General features: G+C 38.0%; 2 protein-coding genes across 3 annotated transcripts in view; both read right to left on the reverse strand.

Annotated features, from left to right (window-relative positions):
• LOC306657530 (dedicator of cytokinesis protein 10-like) overlaps nucleotides 1–250 on the reverse strand; it is a 134,430-nt gene extending 134,180 nt beyond the window's left edge. The window contains 1 exon segment of the mRNA XM_079133631.1: nucleotides 124–250. The gene's annotated coding sequence lies outside the window, so the exon portion shown is untranslated.
• Nucleotides 251–13,971: 13,721 nt separating this feature from the next.
• LOC306657532 (dedicator of cytokinesis protein 10-like) overlaps nucleotides 13,972–26,836 on the reverse strand; it is a 115,675-nt gene continuing 102,810 nt past the window's right edge. For both annotated transcript variants that reach the window (XM_079133634.1, XM_079133633.1), the window contains exon 3: nucleotides 13,972–20,405. In XM_079133634.1, the coding sequence (XP_078989760.1) occupies nucleotides 20,307–20,405 (99 nt within the window). In that variant the 3' untranslated portion in view covers nucleotides 13,972–20,306. The remainder of the gene's footprint in view (nucleotides 20,406–26,836) is intronic.

The following is a 26,836-nucleotide window of genomic DNA, read 5'->3' on the forward strand; positions in this document are numbered from 1 at the left end:
GTCAGGTGAGGACTGGTGTTTCAGCAACGCCCTGTGCATTGGCCACAGGAAGAGGGGACTCTGAATCTATGTGCAAAGACGATGACCCAATTTATAGGACCCTCCTGAATTGGGAAGACTTACTGAGAAGTCGTCACTGGGGAAGAACAATAGGTCTTGAAGAGGGTCATTCCGATGGGTCTTTTCAAGTTCTTCAATGACAGTTTCATAATCCAATGGCTCCAGAAGCCTAGGTTTTTCCTGCTGTGGAAAAGAAAATACTATGTTAACCACTTACACATATCACTTTGCTTCTTCTCCATGTCGCCTTTGATTCTGTTCTTAGTCGTCACACAGGCTTTTGATCTCACACTTCCAATTCAGTCACAGAGGCTCCAGGCATTTAGGACAAAGCCACATGATTATTATTTCCAGATCTGAAATAATTTGAGAAGATCCCGAAATACCTAACATCTCTTCAGTAATTTGAGCTGTTGGAACTGATTCCCTAGAGCTCACGGTGACCTGCCTGGCACATCCATAGCACAGATGTTTCTGTAAACTTGATCTTTGTCAATGTGAAGAAAGGCCTTCTGGGGGCCTGCTACAGTACTATGATGATAATCATCATTTTTGCTGAATTAGGTACTTCCTTGTAAGTTGTACTTGGGTCAGTTTAAAAATGTTGGCATCCTGCTGACAATCAAAGCATCACAGCCTTAGTTGTCACTGAAGCACGGATCCTGTGTCAGGATTAATTGCTTGGCTCTGAGCCTCTTTGTCTCCACAGAGAGAAGCTGGGTCAGACTTCAATAGAACTGAACAACACAACCATCATGGACACACTGGTGAAAACGCATGAGTCAGGAAAAATAGCCAGACAATCAAACTGCATTAAAATCCTGAACCCGAGAGGAAATGTACTCCCCTCGGAAAAGCCTCCCAGAGTGCTAAAAAATATGCTAGAAGGATATGTGACTGCCTCACTATAGGACTGATGTTCATCCTCCAAACTACGCAATACCCAGGAGAGAAAATGAATCCCTCCGAAATCAAAAGAGAACAAAACGTTACAAATCAGAAAATCAAAGCTACAACCTGAGTACCTGAACCCTTTCATGAAGTCTTTATGCAAATTAACAAGTGTGTGTAGGGGGTCCTAGAATCTTGAGGGGTCACCAGGAAGTCTGGATACTAAAGTGATCTCATAAGTGGAAAAATTATTCCTTTTTCACATCCCTGAGCTGCAAAGCACACAGGTTTGGCTTTGACGGAGGTCTTCTTGGAAGCAGTCTGCTACTAAACTCTCCAAAGCTTTCATGATGTTTTAAAAACTGTTGATAGACTCCGCAAAGTAGCACTCAATACTTATTTGATCCTTTTTCCAAATATAAAAGCAAAACAAAACAAAATAAAACATGCACATTCTGCATTAAAAGAAAACCCGTACCTGCTCAGGTAAGCCCAGGGCAAGGTGCATACCCTCGCTGGGAGGGCTCTTCTAGTGAAATGGCTATATTTAGCAAATAAAAACACAGAAGTCTGTAGGACATCTGAAGAAAAGAAGCAATCCAATTGCCAACACAGTCTGTTCAGTGAAAGTTCTGTGCAGTGTTGAGCATTTTGAGGGTAGAAAATATTAAACACATGGCAAGACTGGGAAATTTTTAAAAAGCCTTTTGAGAATCCCTACATTTTGACATTCTTATTTTATTTAGACTTATTTTAAATTCCGAATCCTTATTTCCCAGACAAAAGTTAATTCCAAGGATCACAAATTGATGGCTTAAGAGGTAAATGCAGGTCCCAGATGTTTGGTTGGGTACCAGCATTTATTTTGTTTGGCTTTATTTGATTTTAAATTGACTTTGAATGTCTTTAAGTAGTGGTATTTCACTCCAGTTCAGCTGCAGGCTCAGGAGCACTTATCATTACCTCTGACCCTGCAGTATCCCACGTTTATACCACTAACGGCCCTTATGGGTCTTCAAGTTTAAAACACTTCACTTCTTCTGTGACCTCCTTTTTTTTTTTTTTTTTTCCTTCCTCAAGTTGAATGTGTATGTATGAAACATATCAAATGAAACAAAATGCATAGTAAAGCCCTATCACAAAACCCTTGTCTCGCCAGTTTCTTTAGCTTAGGTGTACAGTGCCCTTCAGTACTCACTGAACAGCCCAGGGCATGGCTGACAACACTTGTCTTCTTCCCCCTTCCTCACACCAATGTGAGCAAGAGAGTGTGACTCTCGCATGTGTTAAAAGGCTTAAAGGGAAATGACATAAGGCTGTTTCGAGTGGCCTTCTACAACTCAGTTCTCGTTATCTTTTAAATAATTTTATCTCGTTAGCCTCAAACTTGAGCATTAATTAAGAAGGTGGAGACCAGAAGGTCTTTCAAAGACAATTTCTCACTGGAACCCAAACTTTACCTAAAGTTCGTCTATTCAAATTAGTGCAAGAGGCAAACCAAGTCCAGGTTACTGACATAATCATAGAGAAACTAAGTCCTAAACTGTTCTTGATATTCCCTACAAGGCAAGGCCTTGTGGGAGGGCATATTTGTATGTCTTCATTTCAGGCAATGTCATATTAGTCAATTAGTGAATGAGATTGATTAGGCCTTTCCTATTTAGAATATTGCATTGAGTTTATGTTGACAAAGGATCACAAATCCAGCAGGATGTACATCATACATTTTGGCCCGTGGTGGGGTAGATTAGTGAAATGCTATTTTCTCAGGGATTTTATTATTCAATGTGTCAAGATATTCAATGTATCAGAACTTGGGAGATAATGAATTTAACAAGTCCACGGTACCTAGAGCCTGGGATTGGATAAAGCTTGCCATGAAGGCTTTATGCTTCCGTGATGCTGAGAAACTAGACTATTCCATCAGCAGTTTTCTCTAGAGCAAGGGGGCTATCTGCTCAGAGTTTTAGTCAAAGATACAGATGCATACAGGGATGGTGGGATCAGTTCATTTCTCACTCTTGTTCCTTGCAGAGACATTGAGTGAAACTGGGAACTGAGCAGCATTGATTTACAGCTTTAACAAGGGTTGGGTTGTCCCTCCTGAATTTAATGTGTGTGTTTCTTTTGGAAATGCACCAACTGGGATAAGGTATGTGCCAAGATTACCCTGAATTGGATTGGATTTTATAGTGCTTTTTACTCTTACTCTCTTTCTCTCAAATGAGTAATGAATTTCATTAGCTATTTTAAAGTCACTATGCATGGGAAAAGGCAACCACCAGGATCGGTTATTATGCAGCAGGGTGATGTTGCCCCACAGTAGTAATAGGCCCTATTCTTCTTATATAGTATTAAGAGATTTGTTTGATCTAGTTCCCCAAACCCTCAGCTCTCTTCCAAAGCAACTTCCAGCAGAAGAATGGGCCCCTGTCACAAAAACAAATGCTTTCTTCCCCTCATTCCACAACTTGTCATGAAGGCCTACCAGTACCTAAGCCCTGGAGTGGGGACGCTGCCATCTTGGTAGAGTCCAGGCTGCCAAGACTGTTCAGCAAGTAGACTGTCTACACTTTAACTACAGATCCTGATCTCAAGCTCCCTGTTCCATCACAGTCATCTGAATCAGTTTCATTATTACAGTTCAAAACCAATTAGGGAAAACACCAATTGGGTGACACCGAAGAAAACACATATTTGAAGTGTGTGGCCCTAAAAATCACACTATTAAATTACCAACATGGACCTTCCTCCAGAAAAGAGTACAGCCTAAAAAAAAAAAGGAAACCAGACTACCCAGCTCATAGCCTAGGAGTGTGCCATACACTCTAGAGCCAGAATTCCCAGGGTTCTAGTCCTGCATTGCTAGATTAGACTAGGTAACTTTGGGCACAGTAATTAAAATTCTTGTCCTAGTTTCTGCATCTGTAAAATGGCTTAGTAAGGAGCTCTTTCATAGGCTAAAATGAGGTAGTACTTCTTAGAAAAGCACTAGACCTCATACACTCACTTCCTAAGTGTTAAATAGTTCAAGGCTGTAGATTTTAAATGTTCACTAGTCATGGACTGAAAGGACCTCTGCTGTGAATTTAAAATGTGCAAAGAGTGAGTAGGCAATAAATAGGTATTGGGTAATTAAATATATATCTTGGCATCCAGATCCAGTAATTCCTTTTTAGGGCTCTATCTAAAATAAACAAATAATAAACATATATTATATATGTATGTACATCCCATATACATATACAAAATACACATACATAATTGTGTACATATTTACACATATTAAATGTATATGTATTTGTATATATGTATATTTGTATGTATATATGTATATATGTACATATATATGCATATATGTATATACACATAAATATATATAAAACCATGTATGTATGTGTATGAATGTTTAATCTCAGACATGTGCAAGGATGACTTTGTAGCATTACCTTTGTAATAAGATGGAGAAAGCATGTTCATCTTCACCCAAGAGGGATAAGAAAGGTAGGCAGGCTGGTGGGGGCTGTACCCAACGAGTGAAGACATTTGAATTACTTTTCAAGAAGAGTGGTTTACAATTTTCAGAAACCTATGTGCAGTAAAGAAAGGCTTAATACAGCAACGAGCTTTGTGAAGGACATTAAGCCTAGGAAAAGGGTTGAAGTAAATCAATGAATATTTGTGCAGTACCTGTCATGAATTTGCTGAATTCTTCAATTCTCCAGTAAAGTCAGTGAACTCACAAAGTTTTGCAAGTGATTGGTTTTTTTTTTTGGGGGGGGGGGCTAAAGAAGGTGGGGTTCATGATCAAGACAGCTACAAAAGGAGACACAGGGAAAGGGATCATCTTAGAAGAGAAGCTCCAGGTCATCTTGAGCATGACTCTAGATTCACACACGTGGTGACATGTCAGCCGATTCCAGAACACCCATCTACAACCTTAAGTGGTAGACACGCAGGAAGGGACTAGCCACAGAAAAAAGGGAGATAAGTCATCCAGGGTAAGGAATGATTATGAAATTAAGACACATCGACCCTACGAAACAAGACATGTCCATTAAAACTGGGTTTGCGAAGTTCAGGAAAAGAAGCAAAATTTTATATGTATTATTGTTTCATAAAAATGTGAATAAATATTGTACAACAGAAAAACTGAACATGGTATTGAAAATTATTGGAAATTTTAAAAAGATGAGAGATACAGATCCAAATATTTTAGTTATTGTCTTTGGATAGGACTGTGATATTTAGGATTTTACTATTTTGACTTTTCTGCATTCTCCAAATTTTCTATTAGGAACATATTTTGCTTTCATCTGGTGGAAAAAAAAAATGAACTTGATTTCTCAAAACTATCATGGCTTCACTGAAACACTGGGGAGGTATTTGATTTTAAAATTGTTTGCCCTTTGAAAATCCACCAGAGAGGGATCCTAGAAATATCACAGTGGGGCTTCACATAGAAATCTAACCACTAACAGTTTCAAGTAATTAAAAAAAGATACACAAAACACTGGGGAAAGGAGATCAGGGAAAACACTGGGGAAAGGAGATCAGGGAACATAATTACAGACTAGGAATGAGGTTCTAGAAGCTAATGTCAGCAAAACAGAGAAGCACAATTAACTTAATGACAGAAGTATTTTTGGCTTGATAGGGAACCACTGACACCTAATATGTTATTTAGACAGCTATATGTAATGGTCATTGTGAAGAATTAGAAGCCAGAAACTCCAGGGGGAAGTTCAGAGTCTTTTCCCCACCAGCAATGTGACTTGGCAAGTGGTCCTGTCTTAGACGATGTTTGTTTGAGTAGGAATAAGGACCATGGTGTTGGAAAGATCAAGAAAAAGAAGCATGAATCACAAAATACCAAACACAGATTTTCTTTTGTTTTGAAAATGATTGAAAATTATCCACATGGCTTTACCCCAAAACTTATACCCAAATCAAAGAAAACCAACCAAGCAATCATAACAAACACCCTAAATTCTTCATGTACCAGGGACGTCCTACATGATTTTATATTATCCAAATTTCCTTAACAGAAAACTCAGACAATGAATGATTCAAACAGAGATTTAAAAGAGATAATAATATAAGGAAAAATACTGAAATAGGAAAGGAGCAAGCTTCTCTTCTGTATTTCCTAAATCAAACCAGGCTGTAGGGTCCCCCAGAGGAAAAAGGAAATCAATCTATCTAATGATGTGCAGCAGCCACAGAAGATGACTCTGAAATTCTACCTTTTGCTTTCCTTGAGAAATGACCTAAAAAATTATTTTATGTATTTATACTTTCAGGTCAAAAGAAAGGGATTAAATGTAGGATGGGTTTGGTATTAAACTTGTTAGATTTGCAAACAGAAATATCTAGAGAGCAATCAATGTTGTAGATGCTTGGAACTTCTTCCTGTAGTGCAAACTTGCACAGATACAAGAGAGACCATAGGCCCTGGGGAGCTGCTTGGGAAAGAGGTTGATGGAATCAAGAGAGAACCATTTCCAGAGCAAATCCCTCCTCTTTGGGGGTTGCCTATTTGGGTTCTAAGATTTAAGCGTAATTAGGGAATCAAGCCTTTATCATTCACTATTGGGGTTACTCCAGACCTGTTGATCTGAATGAGTTACATTTGGTACTCCATTTCAGAAAATCTGGTCTTTTCAAGAAACACTATGAAAAGAATACCCCCTCTACACACACCTTTAAGAAGTTGTATGAGCCTTCTGTGAGATGCAGTGCACATCATGATGCTATTTGGGATTCCCTCACTATTTTTCAATAGCTCTTGTCATTGCTAGATATCTGAATCTTTATTCTGCTTTGAATATTAGTAACAGAATTAATTCTATATCTGAATGCCTTCTTCAGTGTGCAATCCTATTAATCCTTGGTTAATCACATACACACACACACACACACACACACACACACACACAAAACAAAAATAGCACCGATAGAGTAGGCTCTATTAGAGGACAACATGTCAATTATTTAAAAATTCTCTTCACATCTTGGCATAGAGACAAACAAATAGCTCACAGTGATGATCCATAGGGTCCTCAGAAAAGTTAACCTTCAGACCTCCACAACAATTTAGGAATAACACAGCTGTTAACTAACTTCAGGGCTATAAAGATAATGGAATAAACTTCTTAGGAGAAATAAAAGATCTAAATGACACAAATAAAAGATCTAAATGATCTTCAGACCCTAATATAAGCCAGGACCCTTTGGCCTCAATGTAAACGGAGGAGAAGCAACTTGCACACAATTTGTGCTTACAACAAATGAGGAGATTGCAGAGAGTTCACACAGCTGGATTCATGGCCACAGCTGTCAGCCTGAGGTCCTGTGACAGATTTAATTCAGCCTCTCATCAGAGAGAGTTCCACGGGACCACCTCTCAAACATCTGAGCTTCAGAAAACAAGACCAGCTTTTCTTACTAAAAGGAAATGATTAGGTAAGGAACAAGCCATCGCAAGCTGACCCTTTCCCCTTCTCTCTGTCTTGAATTGCACCGTGTCATAAGAATGGAAAAACACTTGCTAAATCAAGGTTGAGAACTGTACAGCTGGGCAGACTCTGATTAGGCTGCTTGGAAATGGTTTCCTTGGCAACAAAGACACACAGATTGCAGAAAAAATCAACCAGTAGTAACTGGTTGTCCATTTCAGTGAAATAAAGTAAGTTAAACTTACTGAAGTGTTAAGTCCTTTGCAATATAAGGGATGATCAATTCATTATATTCAGTACAAATGTTACAGTTAGAAAAATCAGAATTATCTGCTTTGTTAACCCTTGATTTCATTAAGAAACCCCAAACAAAAGAGCCTTATAAGCTTTAACCATGATGTAAAATATACTTTCAAACTGAATTAGGTCTTTTGCAACCTTGTTTGCTTTTTAGGGGTATATAACCCTATATATGTCTTAGGATCATGTCAAAATTCATTTTGTAAAGCATATGAAAATAAAAAATAAAAGAGCGGCTTTTCTGTATAATATCGGTACTTGTAAAGAAGTAGAAAATATCCAAGAAGAGCTAAATTAAATTAAATTACATGTCTCATTTAGTTTTCTAGGAACACTTGAAAGATAATAAATATCATTAAAAATACATCACAACCCAATTACAAGGCTGCCTGACACCAGGGAAATTAATGCCTAAGAGCAAACTGCAGGGGACTGTAGATTAATTTATATGAAGTCTGTGATGAAAGCTGCCACCAGCTTAAACTCCAACACTATTTTAGTACTTTAACATGTAAACTTTGACCCATAGGTCAAGTCGGGTGTGTGTGTGTGTGTGTGATGTGTTTGTGTGTGTGTGTGATGTGTTTGTGTGTACACATGTGCACATGTCACATACAAATGTAAATAGTTTTGTCAACATGCATCTTATATTTTCAATAAGTCTCATCATGATAACAGCCGTTCCTTTATCCTCTTCCTTATCTGTGGCCACTTGAACGTGGACATGCAGAGTGGACACTTTGATGTTTCAGCCTGTGCAACACCCACTATGCCTTCTTTTAGTACTAGCATCTTAATTTCCTTCTGAGGACTTCTCTCCCCATTCCCCAAGGACCAATCCTGATTATTAAAAAGGTCCTGCTTTTCTATGGTCAAAGCATGGAACCCCAGCAAGGCCTATTGAATCCTTCCTTCCAAAACTCTGGCTCTTGAAGGGAGAAATGGAATTGGTTCTTTTCTGGGTTTGCTGCACTTCCACAAGACTGTCACTTGCCTCCAGCCACAAAGATGTGCCTGATTCCAACCGTCCCCACGGCTCCCAGTGCAAGCCTAATTCTTTCCTACATCCTGCCTTCTGCTCTCTTCTCCGGATTGTGCTGGTTTACTGGAGCAGGATTTTAATGCTTGCAACTAAAGATTCTAACACTTCATAAAACATGGAGCAACACTTATAATAGAAGATTATCATTTCCTCAATTTATGTTTATTTGGATTTGAATGGTCTTAACGGACCTCGTGCAGCCAATGACTCTTGTCTTTGTAAGGCAAGAAAGTAGGTTTAATAAACTCACTCATTACTAACCCATCCCCATGTCATCTCGCTCTGAAGGCATTGTGCATCCTGGGAAGGAAGAACTTAGGTTACGTGGTCACTTTCCAAGGAGATACACTAAGCGAAGCCCTGGGCTCTAATTTTCTATGAACATTAACTCATTCAATTTGTCATTCTCCTATGACATCAGAACATCTGGAAGTCAAAACATGGGTTTATGACCACATTTGCTTTCTTTGCTGACAGTGTCATATCTATAATTTGGCTCTCCATGGGCAATGCCACGCCGTGTTGGAAGTACTGGTAGACTCCTGCAGTACACGATGGAGCAGGCATCTGTAAGCCTCCCCAGCCCCAGACCACTTTCCTTCATTCTGCCGTTTCCAGCTCGCGAGTCACGTGTGCTGAGTTTGTAATATTACAGTAATACATGTTTGCTTACAGAGATGACTTAGCCATGCCAAAAACGTATTAACGTAGTACCAATGGATCCTATAACTTTAAACAATGTAGCCCATAAATGCTGATATTATTTTTCTACTATTGCCACTATGAAATGGCAAAGGCCATGATATGTATTTCATATCTCCTCTCACTGAAGACCTACATTAATCCTGAAAGAGAGCATCATTTTTTTTCTTTTCTTTTTTTTTTTTTAATGGATGAGGGAACTTAGATTCTGAGGACTTGAAAGACTTGGCCAGCAAGTTGATGGAAGAATTCATATTTTAAACTAGCTCATCCTTAAACCCATGGTTCACTTGACTCTACTTATAACAAAATCCTTGCCTTGCAGAAACAAGAAACAAAAAAGCTTTTGGGAAGCCAGGTATCCTTCAACAGATGAGTGGATAAAGAAAATATGGTGTATATACACAATGGAATTACACAGCCTTAAAGAAGAATGTAATTATGGCATTTGTGGTATGGAGCTAGAGAATATCATGCTAAAGGAATAACCAGTGCCCCCAAACCAAAAGTAGAATGTTTTCTCTGATATGTGGATGCTAATTCACCATAAGGCCTGGAGGCTAGGGAAGTAGAGTTACTTGGATGGGTAGGGAGAGTGCAGGAGGGCAGGGGAATGGGGTAGGAAGAATAGTAGCATGAATCTGACTCTGTCCCTGTGTACTTACATGACTACACAAGAACTTCACAGAAGAAGAAACACGAATGGTCAATAAACACATAAAAAATGTTCAACATCTCTAACAATTAGAAAATGCAAATTAAAACTACACTGAGATTCCATCTCACTCCACTCAGAGTGGCAACGATCAAGAATACACGTAACAAAAAACGTTGGAAAGGATGTGGGTAAAAGGTACACTCATATTTCTGGTGGGACTGCAAATTGGTGCAACCACTCAGGAAAGCAGTATGGAGATTCCACAAAAACTAGAAATGGAACCACCATTTGACTCAGATATACCACTCCTCGGTATATATCCAAAGGAGTTTAAATCAGCATAGTACAGTGGTGCAGCCACATCAGTGTTCATAGCAGCTCATTCACAATAGATAAACTGTGGAACCAATCTAGGTGTCCTTCAACAGATGAGTGGATATAGAGAATGTGGTATATTTACACAATGGAATATTACTCTGCCATAAAAAGAATGAGTTTCTGATATTTGCTGGTAAATGGATGGATCTGGAGACTATCATGCTAAGTGAAATAAGCTAATCCCCCCCAAACCAAAGGTTGAATGCTCTTTCTGATATATGGATGCTAACACACAACGAGGGGAGGAAAGGAAGAATAGAAGTTCAGTGATAAAAGGGAATGAAAGGAAAGCAGAGGGACGGGAACAGGAAAGACAATGGAAAGAATCTGACATAACTTTCCCTATGTACAAATATGTGAATTCACCACAGTTAATCTTCACATTATGTACAACACCAAGACTGGGATCCTAATTATAATAGATACATTCCATATTGTATAAATATATCAAAATATACTCTACTGTCATATATAACTAAAAAGAACATATAAAAAAGACAAAATTATTAGAAATAATGGATCAAAAATAAGTACACATAAAATGAAAAGGTGCTTAATGTTCAACATGACCTTCATGAGTGAGTTCTTATTCTTTAAAAAAAAAAAAACTCACAAAAACTAAAATATTTTTATTGACACTATTTTATTAAGAAAGAGGATGTGGCTTTTCTTTTAAATTTTGGAAACTTTTTACACTTTCATTTTTGTCCACATTCTCTGTTGTTCATGTGGCCCTGGTTTCAAATCATGAAGTCAGTTGTAGAAGGAGAGATGTCAGGCTTTCTGAGCTCCAGTCTAACATGACGGCATTGGAATCATTCATTTGCTAACCAGTGTTTGAGAATTAGGAAACAGTGTTCATTTTTACTTCATTTATATTTATACATGCATCCCACCACCCTCGAAGCATCTATTAAAAGATGTTATTCTTTTAGAGGTATCTTTGTACAATTATTTTACATAAGAGATCCAAAAATCTGTATAAACTACAACCAAAGGCATTTTGATTGAAAGAACAGTTTCATTATCAGTGTACATAATATGCAGTCCAAAATTCAAAATGAAGCATATAAAATTATTTTACCATGTAAGTAAGAAAAGAAATACCCTGAGTTCCTTGAGACAAGATAAATTTCATTCTAGGTAAATACAGTTTTTTTTTTTTTTTCAGGTAACAAAAATGAGAAGCACTGAATTGTTTTTTAAATGGTGGCCAGCTCCCCTCCCCTGTCACTTTCTTCCCTCTGTCTAGGACTCCAGCGATTCACATCTCCTTCACTCCCATGAAGTCACTTGTGGCTTCTTCTTTGAATATTCACATTTTCCCCCTAATCTAGTCGAACGCTTTTGCATGAACTCAAATGGTGAAAGAGGAAGAGACAAATCATTCATTTTCAATATCTGATCACTCATTTCATCTTGTTTTTCTTGTGCGTAAAATTTTGTTTTTCAGTAAGTTAAATCATATTTTGGTACATAATTTAAAGATTAAAAAATGGCCCTTTTCTGGACACCTTATTTTTGTAGACCTTTATTTTATTTTATGTATTTTTGTGTAGTGCTGAGGATCAAACCCAGAATCTCACACATGCCAGTCAAGCACTCTACCACGGAGCCACATCCCAGCCCCAGACACCTTAATTCTATCAATGGCACAACCATCTAGCTTACCTCCAAGCCGAAAGTGTAGGAGTCATTGTCAGTACATTTCTCTCTTAAACTTTCTTTTTCAGTCCCCAAAATTTCCAGTTCCATCTCCTCAGTGACTCTTCACTGTCACCAAAATCACCTGCCATTTGTTAGTGCAGTTCTTCGTAATCACCTGGCTGGCTATTAATATCCCCTAACCGTCCAGCGTTTTGGGCTTCTTCACCCCTGAAGTCAACCATTCCACACTTTGGTCTGCTTTTAGTTACTTTTTTCCCAGTAGGTGAAGCTGACTTTGTTCTTTACCTTACTAATACTGGGGGCATTTGTCAGACTGTGTTGTGAAAATCTGGTCCCTGGCAGTGTGCCCCTCAAGGCAGGATGGTGCCATGTACCCTGGTATCACCTGCTTAGGAGGTGAGAAATGTGAGTAAGGAGCCCTGCCAATCTTTCATCTGGTGGTTGACGCCCTTTACTGCATATGCTTAAACTTCTCGTATTTGACCCACAGTGGCAGTGAGTCAGTGGGAGGGGGACTTCTGTGTAAAGAATTCAACCCTTTGTAAGATAGGCTAATTAACTCTACCCAAGTGCATTGGAAATAGCCAGATTCTTATATACCTAAAAGGGCAACTTGCTTATGTCACTGAACCTACATTTACCCCTAGCACAAGGGAAAGAGTAATGGAACAGCTAGGTAGAGGATTGAGAGATGTAGGGGCTAAGGAAGTGTTACCCTGACATTTATGATCATTATTATTTACTTCAAACTTTAAAATCAAAGTTTTTTTATTCTTATATTAGGTATAAAAGTCCACAAAGGCAAACATTGCTGAGGTTTGTCTGGAATTTTGTCCCCGTATTGCAAGACCTCCATGGACAAAGACAGACATCACTGACATTAACAATAAGATTTTGTTTAGCCACCAAAAGAAACAAGCAATTTATTGGATCTCTCGGGGGACTTAATACCCCATTTTTCTTCATCAGCATCTGTTCCAAAGATATACCTGCAGAGGTTTAACTAATTGCTGATTCTATGTTATTTGAACTGTATTATGCCCCTACTTCCTGACGAGCTTCGTGGATCAGATTTATATCAGCATTTCTCCACAGTGTTCTGAAGCATTGGGGAAAAACAGACAGTCTTTCTCTCTGTGGTCAAATAAATGTGGGAAATGTTTCATATCATCTCCCCTTCTAAAACAGCCTCAAAATGGATATTTGCTAATTAGTTGCTGAGAATGAGAGGGAGGGAGGGAGGGAAGAAGAGAGAGAGAGACAGAGAAAGAGAGAGAGAGAGAGAGAGAGAGAGAGGAGAGAGAGAGAGGAGAGAGAGAGAGAGAGAGGAGAGAGAGGCTGAGACTCCTGTAGATCTGCCTTTCTGCAGAGCCTGTTCCCTCTGTGAAGTGCCCTGCTGCCCTGATTCTACAGAAGCTTTGGTTTGGAGCTCCTAGTTATAATTTGAACTTTTCCTTGTCACAGTAATCTAGGAGTCTGAACAGAAATAGGACATAATCGTGTGTGGTGTGTGTGTGTGTGGTGTGTGTGTAAAATCAGTGTGTGTACATAATCATTGTGTGTGTGTGCGTGCACACACATGCGCGTACACAGACACAGACACAGACACAGGCAGAGATACAGGAATTGCCTCCATTTTTCAGGTTGTTCTGTGCCTCATCAGTTCCCAAGTGTTCTATACCATGACCAAAGTGAGGCTTGAATTCTTGGATTCATTACTACCTGCTCACTCCATGGTTATCCTCCTCAGAAGCCCTGGCTTCCATTAAATGGAGAGGGCTTTGTTTGTTGGGGGCAACTTGCTACCTTAGTGCTTCGTGGGAATTTCTCAGCCACTCAGCTGTAGTGGTCCCTGGGCTGCTGTTTCCTCTTGAGCCCTGTATCTCTCAAGTCTCTGCTCCCTCATCTTCTTTTGTTAAGAGACTAACGCAAGGGCTTAGTTTTTTATTGGTGGGCTGAGCTTCCAGCTTTATATTATGCTTCTGTGTGCATTAAAATGGAAACTCTGCTGTTCAAGTTTTGCTCAGGAAGTCTGCATCCTATTTATAGATTCCTTTAATTGCCCTTTCCCCCAGTGGGGGTTGGTTTTATCTAATCCCGGAAGTTTTTGATTTCATTCTTTAAATGGTTATAGTTGTTGATGTTAAGTCACTTAGGAGGATTGGATAAGGACAGTATGCCCAAGTTGTCCATTTTCTAAGTTTCTCTCACTGTTGCTGTTTTGAGAATCGTAACATTAGAATTATGAATTGTCCAATATAAACATGGAGAGACTGAGTCAGAAAGTGGAACTGCTTTCACCAAGCCAGGCTATCAAGCACATGGTTTTGAATAGTTTATTAAAGGATCAGAGACAATAATGTGGGTGAGAACACCGCGTGTGGGGTCAGAAACAGCAGATTTAATCTGGGCTCCTTGTAAACTGGGCAAGTTAGCTAACCACTTACAGCCTGTTTATAGGCTGTACCATGAGCTAGTGATACCCTCATTGCAGTGCTCGAAAATACTTCTGTATGTACAGGCTGCTCAACTATGGCTTGATGTTAACAGAGCTGTGAAGTGCTTTGGAGGATGTGAAATTTGCCTGGGCTTTTGTTTGGGAAATACTTAACCTTCCCCTTAGTAGGCAGGGAGGGGAGTAACAGATAAAACAGAAAAAAGAGAAACTTCATCTTATTTAACGGCCATTAAATATATGAAGTCATTCAAGATCAAAAAGAGAAAAGAATGTCTACTGCCTTTCACAAGAGGCTGAGAATTGTCAAAGTAATGATATGAGAGAGAACTCAAAATTTTTATTGAGCTCGATGTGTTTAAACTAGGTTCTTGCCAATTTGCTGCCTAGCAACTATGAAATTTGTCCTTGCCACCTTGTAGGGAGCTGCTCGGCAATTTAGCACAGGGTTGCATAGAAAGGTCACTTAGTACAGCAGCGTGGTAAAGCAAACACGTGTTTCCACAAAAACCTTACAAAAGTTTATGAATTCATTTCTATCCTTGCTTAATATGGTTTTAAAAATTCAGCCAATGTTCTTGGGCTGTAGTCCACTGACAATGTGCTTCAGAATCACCTGGCAAAAATCATGGTGCTGTCATTAGGGCAAAGGCTGAGAGAGGGGTTCCTTCCAGAGGATCATTAATGCAGAGCACCGTATTGGTAGTTAGCACTGTGGTCAAGACTCAGGCCTTGGACTACGTGGTCTGTGTCCCAGATACAGATCTGTCTATTCCCAGCTATTTGGTCTTGGCTAGACAAATTTCTTCACTTTGCTATGTCACAGTTTTCTCTTCATTAAAAGGCGATGACAATAATAATGCCATATTTGTTTGTAAATACTGCATGTAAATGGCTTAGAAGCATATCTGGCACAAAACAAGTAGTCCATAAGGTTTTCTGTCATTAGCAATGGGGGTCAAGACTTTCTGACAGCGTAATTCTCCATCTTAAACCATTTCTCACCCTTAAACCAATTCTCCACCTTAAACCAATCGTCTGGTGATCACTTTCTTTTTAATCTCTTATCTTTAGGCCTGACAACTGATATTCCATATTACCATGGAGGGATACTCGTAATTAGGGCTTTTCTTCCCCATCCTATAAAGCTCAGATCACACTTCGTCTCCATCCTTGAAACCAAGCAAAAGCACGAGAGTTTTTGAGGCATTTTCATTGATAGTTGACACAGAAAAAATTAGCAGGGAACACAAGAGTTTCTTCTCAGACTTCCTCCTCCTTTTTATCTGCCGCAGATCCATACGATTGAGATCAGAACACTAAGGTTTGTTTGTGTTGCGGAAGAAAGCCAACTGTTCTGACCTGAACTTTGCAACCGATGAGTTTGGAAGATCCTGGGGGTCTGGGGTAAGAGTTCTCTTTGGAGCACTTCTTAGGAGAAGTGAGAAGCTGTGGGTGGAAGTGAGAAAAGGAGGCTGCAAGGAGTTGAAAGGAAATTAAGGAACAAAAATTAAGGTAAGAAAATTCTCTCCAGGAGATAACGAGAATAGCAAATACTGTGGTCAACCTGTTCTCAGCTGAAGGTGGAGTTCTCAAGGGGGTCCTTATGGACACGTGAATATATGGAGCAGAAGTTTTGGAAACATACTAAAGTAAATGCCTCTAAGAACCCTAGAATAATCCTGTGGATGGGTCCAGATTTCAGGCAGTCCTTTCCCCTGGAAAGTAGTTAAACTGGAACCCATGGTTGCCTCCAGAGATTGCTGGTGGGGGTTTTGAGTTGGTTCTAGGATTAAGGTTGGCGCTGACTGGCCCTACCTCAGATGGATGCTTACCAATGACCTGAGGAGGAGGAATGAGGCCAGCAACCAATCCAAAGCCTCCTGCACTGGAGACCCACAGCAAAGAGCTAAGAGCCCTGGTTCATGTGAGAGCATCTTTCACAACCAAAAGGAAATGACTGCAAAACTGGAAAGACACAAGTACCCCATTCACCCACAAAAAGGTGAAAGCACCATGAACTGACAAGTCTCTGAAGTTATGGAAACACTTATAAGTCCATAGCAGTTACGTTAAAAATGATCGGGAATTGACGATTGGATGAATTTAACTGATTTCTATGCCTGTCAAACAAGACCAGCAAGTAGAATCAAAGCAAAGTGTACATGAGATTTAATGATTCCATACGACATTTTTATTATCAAACTAAAACAATGAAAAGAAATGGATCTGAAGTAGTCTCCTTGAGGACTAATGACATAAAGAATTATTGGATTTTAATTTTTAGAGACAAGTTTGGGAAATAGATTTGGCTTGATTTCAATTCTGGCAACATTTGAAGTCTATTCTAAAAAAATTTTTCCAAAACATTATTATTACAAAATTCACTCATTTTTAATACCACAAGATAGAATTATATAGACTATAAATCAATCTCTCCCCTTCCCCTTATCATCCCAAACCTGTGAGTATCCAATGCATGAGTTTGATGTGCGTGTACATTTTTCCCTTTTTCTAGGCTTATATAAACATATTTGCATATATGCTTATAGGTTTAATAACTTTAATATCATACTACACATTTAATAACTTTAATATCATACTATGCATTCTGTGACTCATTTTTTTATATTGACAATAGATCATGGACATCCAAATTAAGGTATTTAAGTATATATTCAGATACACGTGTATACATATGTTCACACATACATGTATATGCATATGAACATATGTATACACATACATATGTATGTGTGTGTACATATATGTATATATACTTTCTATTGGCTATATATTGTTACCAAATACAGATGTGTAACAATTTTTCAATCCCACCCCTATTCACTGGCATTCCAAATTGCCCAAAGTGGCAGTACACAAGTCTGTTTTTTTAATAATATGCATGTGTACATTTATATGTGCTACTGAAAGGATATTTGTAAACTTTATCTCAAGAGTTATAGACCTATTTTGAAAACCGTGTGAGAGCATTTCTTTCACTATATTCCCACCACCACTAAATTATATTCATCTTAAAATTTTTCTCCTTTCAGATATTACATGTAATTTTTGTTTTTATTTGTATTTTTACTACTGTGTGCCTTTTGGCCATGCCAATTGCATTTTTTTTGTTTTGAACTTCCTGTCCATAATTTTTGATCATATATACTTGAGTTATCTGTCTTTATATTAGCTTATAGAGTTTTGAATATTCAGTGTGTTACACAAAAGATGTCATGGGTTATATTTTCTTCAATTAAATATTCTTTCTGACTTTATAATAACATTCATCATATGAAAATTTAAAATTTTCATTTGTTAAATCTGTTTATTTCCCCTAACTTTCCACTTAAAAATATTTCCCTACATTTATATAACTTTCACTTTTAAAATGTAGATACTTTTATTCATCAAGGGTTTATTTTTTATGTCACATGAGATACATACCTAACTTAATTTTCTTCCAAATGGATATAGAGTGGGATTTGTTGAGTTGTTCACTTTTCCTCAAAGGCTTTGCAGGGCCTTCTTTACCATCTATTAAATAACACTTGAGTCTTCTATTAAATATGCACTTTAATCTTCTAGATAGTGTTTTGTGGCATTTGCTCTTCTATTCCATAATACAGAAAAATGTTAGTGTGTCCCTAATTATTTTTTAAAGCTAATATCTCTCAAAAAAAAAAAAAAAAACAAGCTAGAACCAAGTGTCACTCCTGAATATAAATGCAAAAATTTGAAATAAAATAGTAGCAATTTGAATGCAACAGCATTATAGGTTAATAATACAACTTGAACAAAAAAAGTTTATACTAGAAATGCAAATAATAATGCAGAGAAAAACTCATAAGTTCTATTGTAGTACTAACTTAAAGCAGAAAAGCTCTCCTCTTAATCGACCAAACGTGCGTGTGACAAGAGTGTGGCAAGTCTTTATGAATACTCAAAAGAAACTAAGAAGGACGCTTCCTAAAACACATTTCAGACATCAGACACCAGCATGCAACACTTGTGTTTCATAAAGCAGCAAAGGTAATAGTTTTCCCCGTAAAACAAAGATGAAGATAGGAAATGCAATACTAACATTATTATTCAACATTGTTTTAGGGATATAAGATAACAGAGTAAGACAAAAATTGAAGAAACAATACACTTAGTAGAAAAGAAGAAAATTTAATTACAGATGAGATCTTACATATCTGAAAATAAAGTAAGTATTAGGATAAGAATTTAATAACTGGTTATTCTTATTAGAAATCAATAGCTTTTAAAAAAATCTCATCAATTAATTGTTGGAAAAGAAAATGGATTTAAAAAATTTCTGACTTGGAACAAAACTATCAGGTACTAGGAAATAAATTCAACAATGAAGTTAAGGGTCTTCAAGAAGAAAGTGCAATATGTTAGTAAACAACATGCAAGAAGACCAGGTTACATGTTCTTAGCTGGGAATTTGAAAATTTCAAAATGCTGCCAAAGTTAACACAAATACACCACTGGACTTTTGTAGAGTTTGTCTCAGTGATTCTGACTTTCTAGTACAGTAAGTTATCTGTAAACCCTAAAAAAAATGGTGATGTACTATTAGATAATAACTTCCTCGAGAACAAAAATATTATGGTCCTGACATCATATATTATTTTTATCAGTAAATGTGAAGATAGTAGTCTCAGAGATCCTGGTAGTATCTGATTTTACCCCTTTTTTTTCCTATTTCCTTAGAAGGTCTTGTAATTCAATGTAAACTTTAGAAATAAATGTGAAATAAGGGAATTCAACAAACAACAACAACAACATGTGAATTCATGTCAAATGATAATCTGGACTGAATAGTACGACATAAAATGTGTATGACTAAAGAATCAGATCATTCTTAACAGGTTACACTAAGTTCAGCTTGTATTGAGTCAACTCTGTTTCACAACTGTGCATGGTGTTACTATTATATGAGACTTTAATTAATTATTAATCAGCACACACTGTTTTCTCAGCATTAAAGACAACATTTAGACCCTACTATTTGCAGTTTGACTAGTGATGGTCTAGATTTTATCACTGCCTTTTCTGTAAAGGGAGGGCTGGATTCGCTTATTCATTCAATAAATGTCTGCTTAAAGTTACAGTGTCCTGGTCCAATCCCTGCCCTAAAGTGGCCCGGAGTCTGGGTACCAAATGAAGAAGCCGATTTATAGGCCTCTCATACTCCAATTGAATACACAGAGATGCTATATCAATACCCCCTTAAAGTTGTCCACAGGGATCTAACAATTAGCTACTTCAATTAGTGGAAATAGTTATGGTTAACTATTTCCATGGTTAGAACTTAAAAGAAAATATCCCTTAAAATAGAAAACTCCATTATCCCAAATTCTCATGTAATATGGTCTTTCATACCATGCATTGCAAATAAGTAAAAGAAAATGAAATCTTTCTATTAAATATACTCAGATTTCAACTAAAGGAAAAAAAGAAAGAAAGAAAAGAATATCTAAAACTTGAGCAGTCACCCTGATAATAAAACCCGGGTAACAGGAAGCTGGAAAACTACTGCCAGGTGACAGCTGAAAGGCTACTAGGAGGGAGCATGTGTAGTCCTTCCCTGAAGAGGAGCGGGAGGTGGTACATACGTAAGTGGCATTCAATATTCCCTGGCGGAAGGCAAAAGTTTTGTGACACAACAGACTGGAAGCATCAATTTACCTCTTTCACCAGCAAATTTTCTGCTTTGTGCTCGGCATCTTCGGGTACCGTTGAGTACAATGTTCGGATATCCCAAGAAACTGTGGCTGCCTGAGGGGAACAATGAGAAGAAATTAAACCCTCATCTTCAAAGGTCCTGAGCGGCGCACTGTGCTGCGAACACCCGAGGGGAGCTGTTCTAGACCTTGCTTAGTGCACAGAGAGGACAAGGGAGACGCTTGGGCAGTTCTTCCCAGCTTCCTCTCTAGGAAAGGAGGTCCGAGCCCCCCTTCCATCTCCACGGTGGGCTCATCACTTAAGCTCTTTTTCCCTTCCTGCAGAAAACAAAAATTTGGGCAACTGCATATTTCACTTTTAGCTTATTTCTATTGTAATCTTTTATTTCTCACTGTCATTGCTCTTTAGGCTAAGATTAATAGATGTGAAAACTTGCCAAGTTAGTGCTATTTTAATGCTACTTTAAATAATCTCTCAAATATCAACGAGGTAAATGCAGCCCTTTTAGGAGCTGTGGGTGTGTGCAAGTGTGCCCACAGCCACAGTTGGGTGGAGGGTGGTAAATGTTCAGAAAATCCGGGCCTTGGAGAAAATAGGTCATGTTTTGAGTGTCTTTATTTTTGTTGAAATTAGCACAATTTTTTTTTTATTCTAAACAACTAACATCCTATTAAATGGATATACATAAGCTGAAATATAAAGTACTTATTAAAATACCTACAATGGAATTTTCGGGTTATTTCCTATTTAAGTGTACTCACCACCCTCAAGCTGGGAAGGAGTAGGGTTTGCCCTAAAATGGTAGTTTTGCATCACTGGCCATCAGCTTCCTCCTGGTTACATCTTTAGGGTTAAACAGATGCTGAGAGAATGTGTCTGTGAATATCCACAGTACAATGGCTGAAGTCCTTAGTGCTGCATATTCCCCAAGTCCCAAGTGAGCCATTGGGGTTTCTAAAGCACGAACTAAAGTTGACTTAAACTGGTCCAGATGAAGGGCATCATTCTGGACTGACTGTTGGTACAGATGAGATTTCAAATTCATGCTTAGTTTTGGACATGGTTAGTTCTGGACAGAGGTCCCACGAGGTCAGTCTTCCGAGGTCACGGACACTGCGGGGAGCTCTGCCATCAGGCACAGCACTGTTCCCACCATTCCCAATCCCAGACTCATATTTTCTTCAGAATTCCCTTTGCTTCATTCCTGGGCATGAAGACAGGAAATTCTGTTTGTTTTGTTCACTGTTATAACCTAAGGGCCAAGTTTGGTACTTATATGATTATTTGCTGAATTTATAGAACATGAATATGTATATGTGTATTCAGTGTGAGCACATGAGTGTGTGTGCTGTGCAAGTGTGGCATGTGTCTGTGTGGAGTAATGTGTGCCTGAGTGTAGTGTGTGTTATGTCAGCGTAAGTGTTAGTTTGTGTAGTATGTGAGCTTGCTAGTTTGTGTATGTTTTTATGCATGATCGTGTGCAGTGTGTGTGTGTGTGTGTGTGTGTGTGTGCATGCTTATGCAGGTGGGGACAGCATGGGTTTTGACATTGTGAAAAAGGAAAAAAGTCATGTGAATCTAACAAGATTAAGGGATGAAAAAATAATGAGAAAACAATGTTCCAGATATATCATGGAGTAAAGGGAAATACTAATCTTTTTTTTTTTTTTTTTTTTTTTTTTTTTGGTACTTAGTTGAATTCAGGAGCACTCAACCATTGAACCACATCCCCAGCCCTTTTACAAAAGTCTTTTATTTGGAGACAGGGTCTCACTGAGTTGCTTAGGGCCTCTCTAAGTTGCTGAGGGTGGCTTTGAACTCAAGATCCTCCTGCCTCAGCTTCCTGAGGGGCTGAAATTACAGGTGTGTGCCACACCACACCCAGCCCAATAAACACTCTTCTTAAAACAGTTGTAGACTGAGTCCCTGGGCCACTGCATTTGTCCCAGGATGAATAGTTTGAAAGGGCTGTGGCAACCAATCCAAACTATTCTAGACATGGGGAGCCAGCAGAGATATGAGGATGGATTAGGTAGTAGTTGTTTCCCAGGTAGAATGTGATAGAGCCAACTGAGTTATTATTTACAATTCACATTTTGAATTCATTTCCCCTTTCAAGTTGTTCTTTTTATGTTATTCACTCTGTTACGAGATAAACAGTAAGTAAACTCTATTGAACATTTGGAAAAGATTAAGAGCCATGACTAAATTGAGCTTCGGGATTATTGTTGGATTTCAATTACCTGGGGGTAAATTTGTTTCTTGTTTAGACAGATAATTCACGCATAAAGAGTGTTACTTGCTTGTTTTCCAGATAATATAACATTTTACAATCTACTGGAAACATTAGAGATTCTTTTTCTCTAATTCAAAAAAGTTTTTATATTATAGTCATTATGATAAAATTTCTACACAAAACAAAGCACCAAGGTTTCCTCTTTCTAATGTCCCCCTAGAGCATTCCACTGCATCCTTTGACTTCAAAAAATGACTGGTCTAAATACTCTAAATCTATGAGATGGAGCGTATAGTAACAGCACTCCATGCTAAGACTTTAAGTTACACTGTAAACCTGTTGTCCCACGCTCATGGCTCTGTGGCATAGTGAATGCTTGCTGGTTTAAGTCACTTTCCTTTTTTAAATAGTAAGTTTCAGGAGAGTGGTCTCAGGTTTCTGGAAACAGTAGGCATATGGCTACTGGGTTAGTGATGTCATACAGCAAACACAGACCCCAGGTGACTAAGTGAATGTTCATGTGCAATATATAAGACTGGAAATTCATGCAGGTGGAGTTTCAAAAACTGTGTCATCACACCTTAAGTGATTCCTGATGACTTCAGTCACAAAATGATGTTTTACAACCCAGCTTAAACTTCCTCAGAAAACCATGTGATAAATTTGGAATATTAATTTACATATAGGTACCTGCTATAATCTAATACCTTCAACAGAGTACATAAGGCCTAAGAAAAGGAACACATGTAGACTGCATGCCAAGAACATGCTATTGATTTCAGTTGTAGTTGGTTATGATCCTGGAGCATCTGACTGAAAAAGCAAAAGGCCTTCATCAAGTTTCAACTTGATGTGTGCACAGTTGCACAGTTATTTTAGATTTCTTTAATGTCTTTCTATTGAAGCAAAAATGAACTGATCAAATAAGAAGTATAAAGATCATATTTGTTAAGGGTATTAATATGGTTACAAAGAATTTCTTTTCTGAGAAATAGATGCTTTCAGACAACTACAAAATGCCTTGGCCGCAACAGACTTCCTGTTCTCTTTTATAAAACCTCTGGTCGACAATTAGTATAGTTCAACAGCATGAAACAGATCTGAGGCTGCACTGGCTCTCAGCCAAGTTCCCCTTTTGGTGGTAAGAGTTTCATAAGGAGCCAATTGTCCACAGATCAGACATTTGGAAATAAAAACTCTCATGAAACGATGCATGCAGACTGGTGTTTGCAATTGCAAGCCCAGGATGCTTAGACCCTTTAACTGCAGCCGGGTCACTTTCTGGTTCCTTCTACACTATTGTGGGAAGTCTTTGCGGTTTCGTTACAGCCAACCTTCTGCTGGCTAAAGTGACCAGGGAAGACTTCATTTCAAGCACAGAGGAGACATATCTCAAATGGCCAAAGGCCTCTGTTAAAGATTAAAACAAGCTGCTTTTCCTATCCTGGGCCTAAGAAAGCTTCCTCTGACATTATTGCAAGTTCCAGCTACTCAAAAAGAGGACAGAAATGATGTGTTCAAGGCAATCAATCAATCCTAATGAGAGAAGTCATGAAGGAAACTGTTAACTTCCGGTTCAGGAATTCTGGCCTAAGTTTGGCAAGTGCTTTAAAAGTGAACTTCATCCAAATTTATGAGATTACTGACACTGGTACTGCCTTTTATTCTATTAGAGAAGACACTGTATTAATTGCTTAAAGAACATTTTGGTCATCTTCAGAAATATGTTAATGTGATTTTATTTTGCTTATTTTTTAAATAAATGAGAATATCTCTTTAGTACCTTCATTGTGCTCTACAGGGAAGGCCACTCTGTTTTTTTGAAAACTATGGAAAATGCATAATCAACAAGCAATTATCCATGTTGGATAATTGTCATGAACCAGCCAAGTCAAACCTGAGGACTTTGTTTTTTAAATAAAACCTCTGGTTGACATTTAGTATATAGCATCACAGTATTTTAAAAATGTTAGTAAGGAAGATGTTCGAGGAGTTTTACTTTTGTACTGGCCTACTGAGCAATACATTTCAGTCATTTTTTTTTTTTTTGTGACTCATTTTCTAGGTTTCAAAATGTCTAACCACCTCTAAGGAGGTAAGTACAAAACACTCTTTTTTGAAAAAAATTTATTTTAATTGAAGAAAGTTATGGATTATAATCTGATTTGATACATGTACACAGTGTGTAGTGAGCAAATCAGGGTAATTAACATTTTCATCTCCTTAAGCAAAATTGTTATTGATTGACACATAATATTTATTTTACGTATGGAAAAATGTGAGCATTAGCAGGAGCAAAGTGCCCAAAAACATAAAGTTGTACATTGCACCAGGAGGGCCAGGAAGAGCCATGGACCAAGATAGGGCACAGACCTCCATAGTCTGCCCTCCATGCCTCTCTCAATATGGCTGCCCTCCATGCCTCTCTGCATATAGCTACCTGTGTGCCTTCTTCCATGTTGGACTCCAGCCTTCAGAAGCCCTCTGCCCAGACTCTTCCATTTCTCAGAAACTTGATTTCTTTCTTTATTAGTTCCATATCTTAGATTTCATATAGCTCATCCAACACACATTTTCTCTTCCTTAAACTCTATCATTACTGCCTACATCATATGCAAAGTCTAGAATTGAACTATAGATTCATTTTTAAATAAGAGCATTATTGAGATATAATTGATTGATAGCTGCCATAAAATTCACCCCTTTACAGTGCAGAATTTGGTAGTTTTGAGTATATTCAGAATTGTACAACCATCTTTCACTAGTTAATTTTAGAACATTTTTATCACTCCCCCCCCCCCCAAAGAAACCCCATATCCACCAGCAGTTGGCTCATCTTTTCCCTTTCCTTCTTCCCTGGAAACCACTAATCTGCTTTCTGTCTGTATAGATTTGCCTATTCTGGATATTTTATGTATAAGGAATCGTAACATATGTGGTCTTCTGAACTGGCTTCTTTTACTCAGCATAATGCATTTAAGGTTCCTGCAAGTAGTAGCATGTATCAAAATTTCATTCCTGTTGATGGCTGAATGATGATATTCCTTTGTATGGATATGCCACATTTTGTTTATCCATTCATCAGTTGATGGACATTTGGGCTATTTCCATTTGGGGCTATGAATCTATGAATATTTGTGTATAAGGCTTTCTGTGAATGTACATTCTTAGGGCAATCAAGCACAGGGCAGAGTGTCTGCATATTCTCACTAAAATGAAGATAGCAGCTAAAACTGCTTTACTATATTAGTAATTTTCTAATGGCATTCATCGTGGGCTTTGGGGAGTTAATATTTCCCCTAAGTTGTATACCTTATTTTTCTATGAAGCTGAAAGCATGCTGTTTAGATAGAAAAGAAAGTCAAAAATCCAGGTGCTTATGTTTGATTTCTGTCCTCAACATTGCTTTAAATCCTTGGTCAAGAGCCCTTTCTAATCTTAGCTTTATTAGCTTGTAAATGAGAGGAGTATTATAACTTGGAATCTAATTCAACAAAGACTATTACTTAGCTTTCCAATTGCAATTACAGTGTTCTTGCAGGAACATTATGAACCATTTAAAGCATGCTTTTCAGGCCTAGAAGCCACAGATTGAAAAAAGGTTGAAATTCCTATAAAATGTTAAGTGTGTCTTAGAAGAAAACAATGAAAACTCAGGACCTTTCTGCTTTGCAATTTAAAACATATTAAGGTCTTTCTGTTTCCTCTCCTAGAATGACCCATGTGGTTAGATCTGGAAGTCCCCAAATATCGGTTGCTTTTTATGGCTAAAAATATTCTATGAAAAGAGCAAGTCACTGGTATAGTATGAAATCTGTCATTCATTCAGTTTTAATAGTAAGCAAACGACAACTGGAGGATCCATTGGAGAGCCCTAGAACACTGAATCTGAACTGTTGATGTGAGAGCGCTTTGAGGAGACACTATAACTCCCTTGCCAGCTTATTTCAATCATGTGACATAGAGTTTTGACTTTGAAAATGGCACTGCCCAGTGTTGCAAGTTCAACTGTTCAAGTATAAGCCCTATTCTGGTTCATATCCGTGTTCCTGATATATTCACTTAGCTCTCCTAAGGGGGCCCACGAAGCTCAGTTGGAAGAGTATGGTAAGTATCAAAAAACAATACAGTGTGTGCAGTAGTTCCAACTTTTAGACCTCTGATCTTTCTTTTCTTTCTTTCTTTTTAATTAATTAATTGATTGATTAATTTTACATCATTTTCTTGTGCATTTTTATTTTTATTTAAGGTTTTGTACCTCACAGAAATGATTCATCTTTTGCTCAGC

The sequence above is a fragment of the Sciurus vulgaris genome (assembly GCF_902686455.1).
Source record: "Sciurus vulgaris genome assembly, chromosome: 3".
NCBI classification, from domain to species: domain Eukaryota; kingdom Metazoa; phylum Chordata; class Mammalia; order Rodentia; family Sciuridae; genus Sciurus; species Sciurus vulgaris.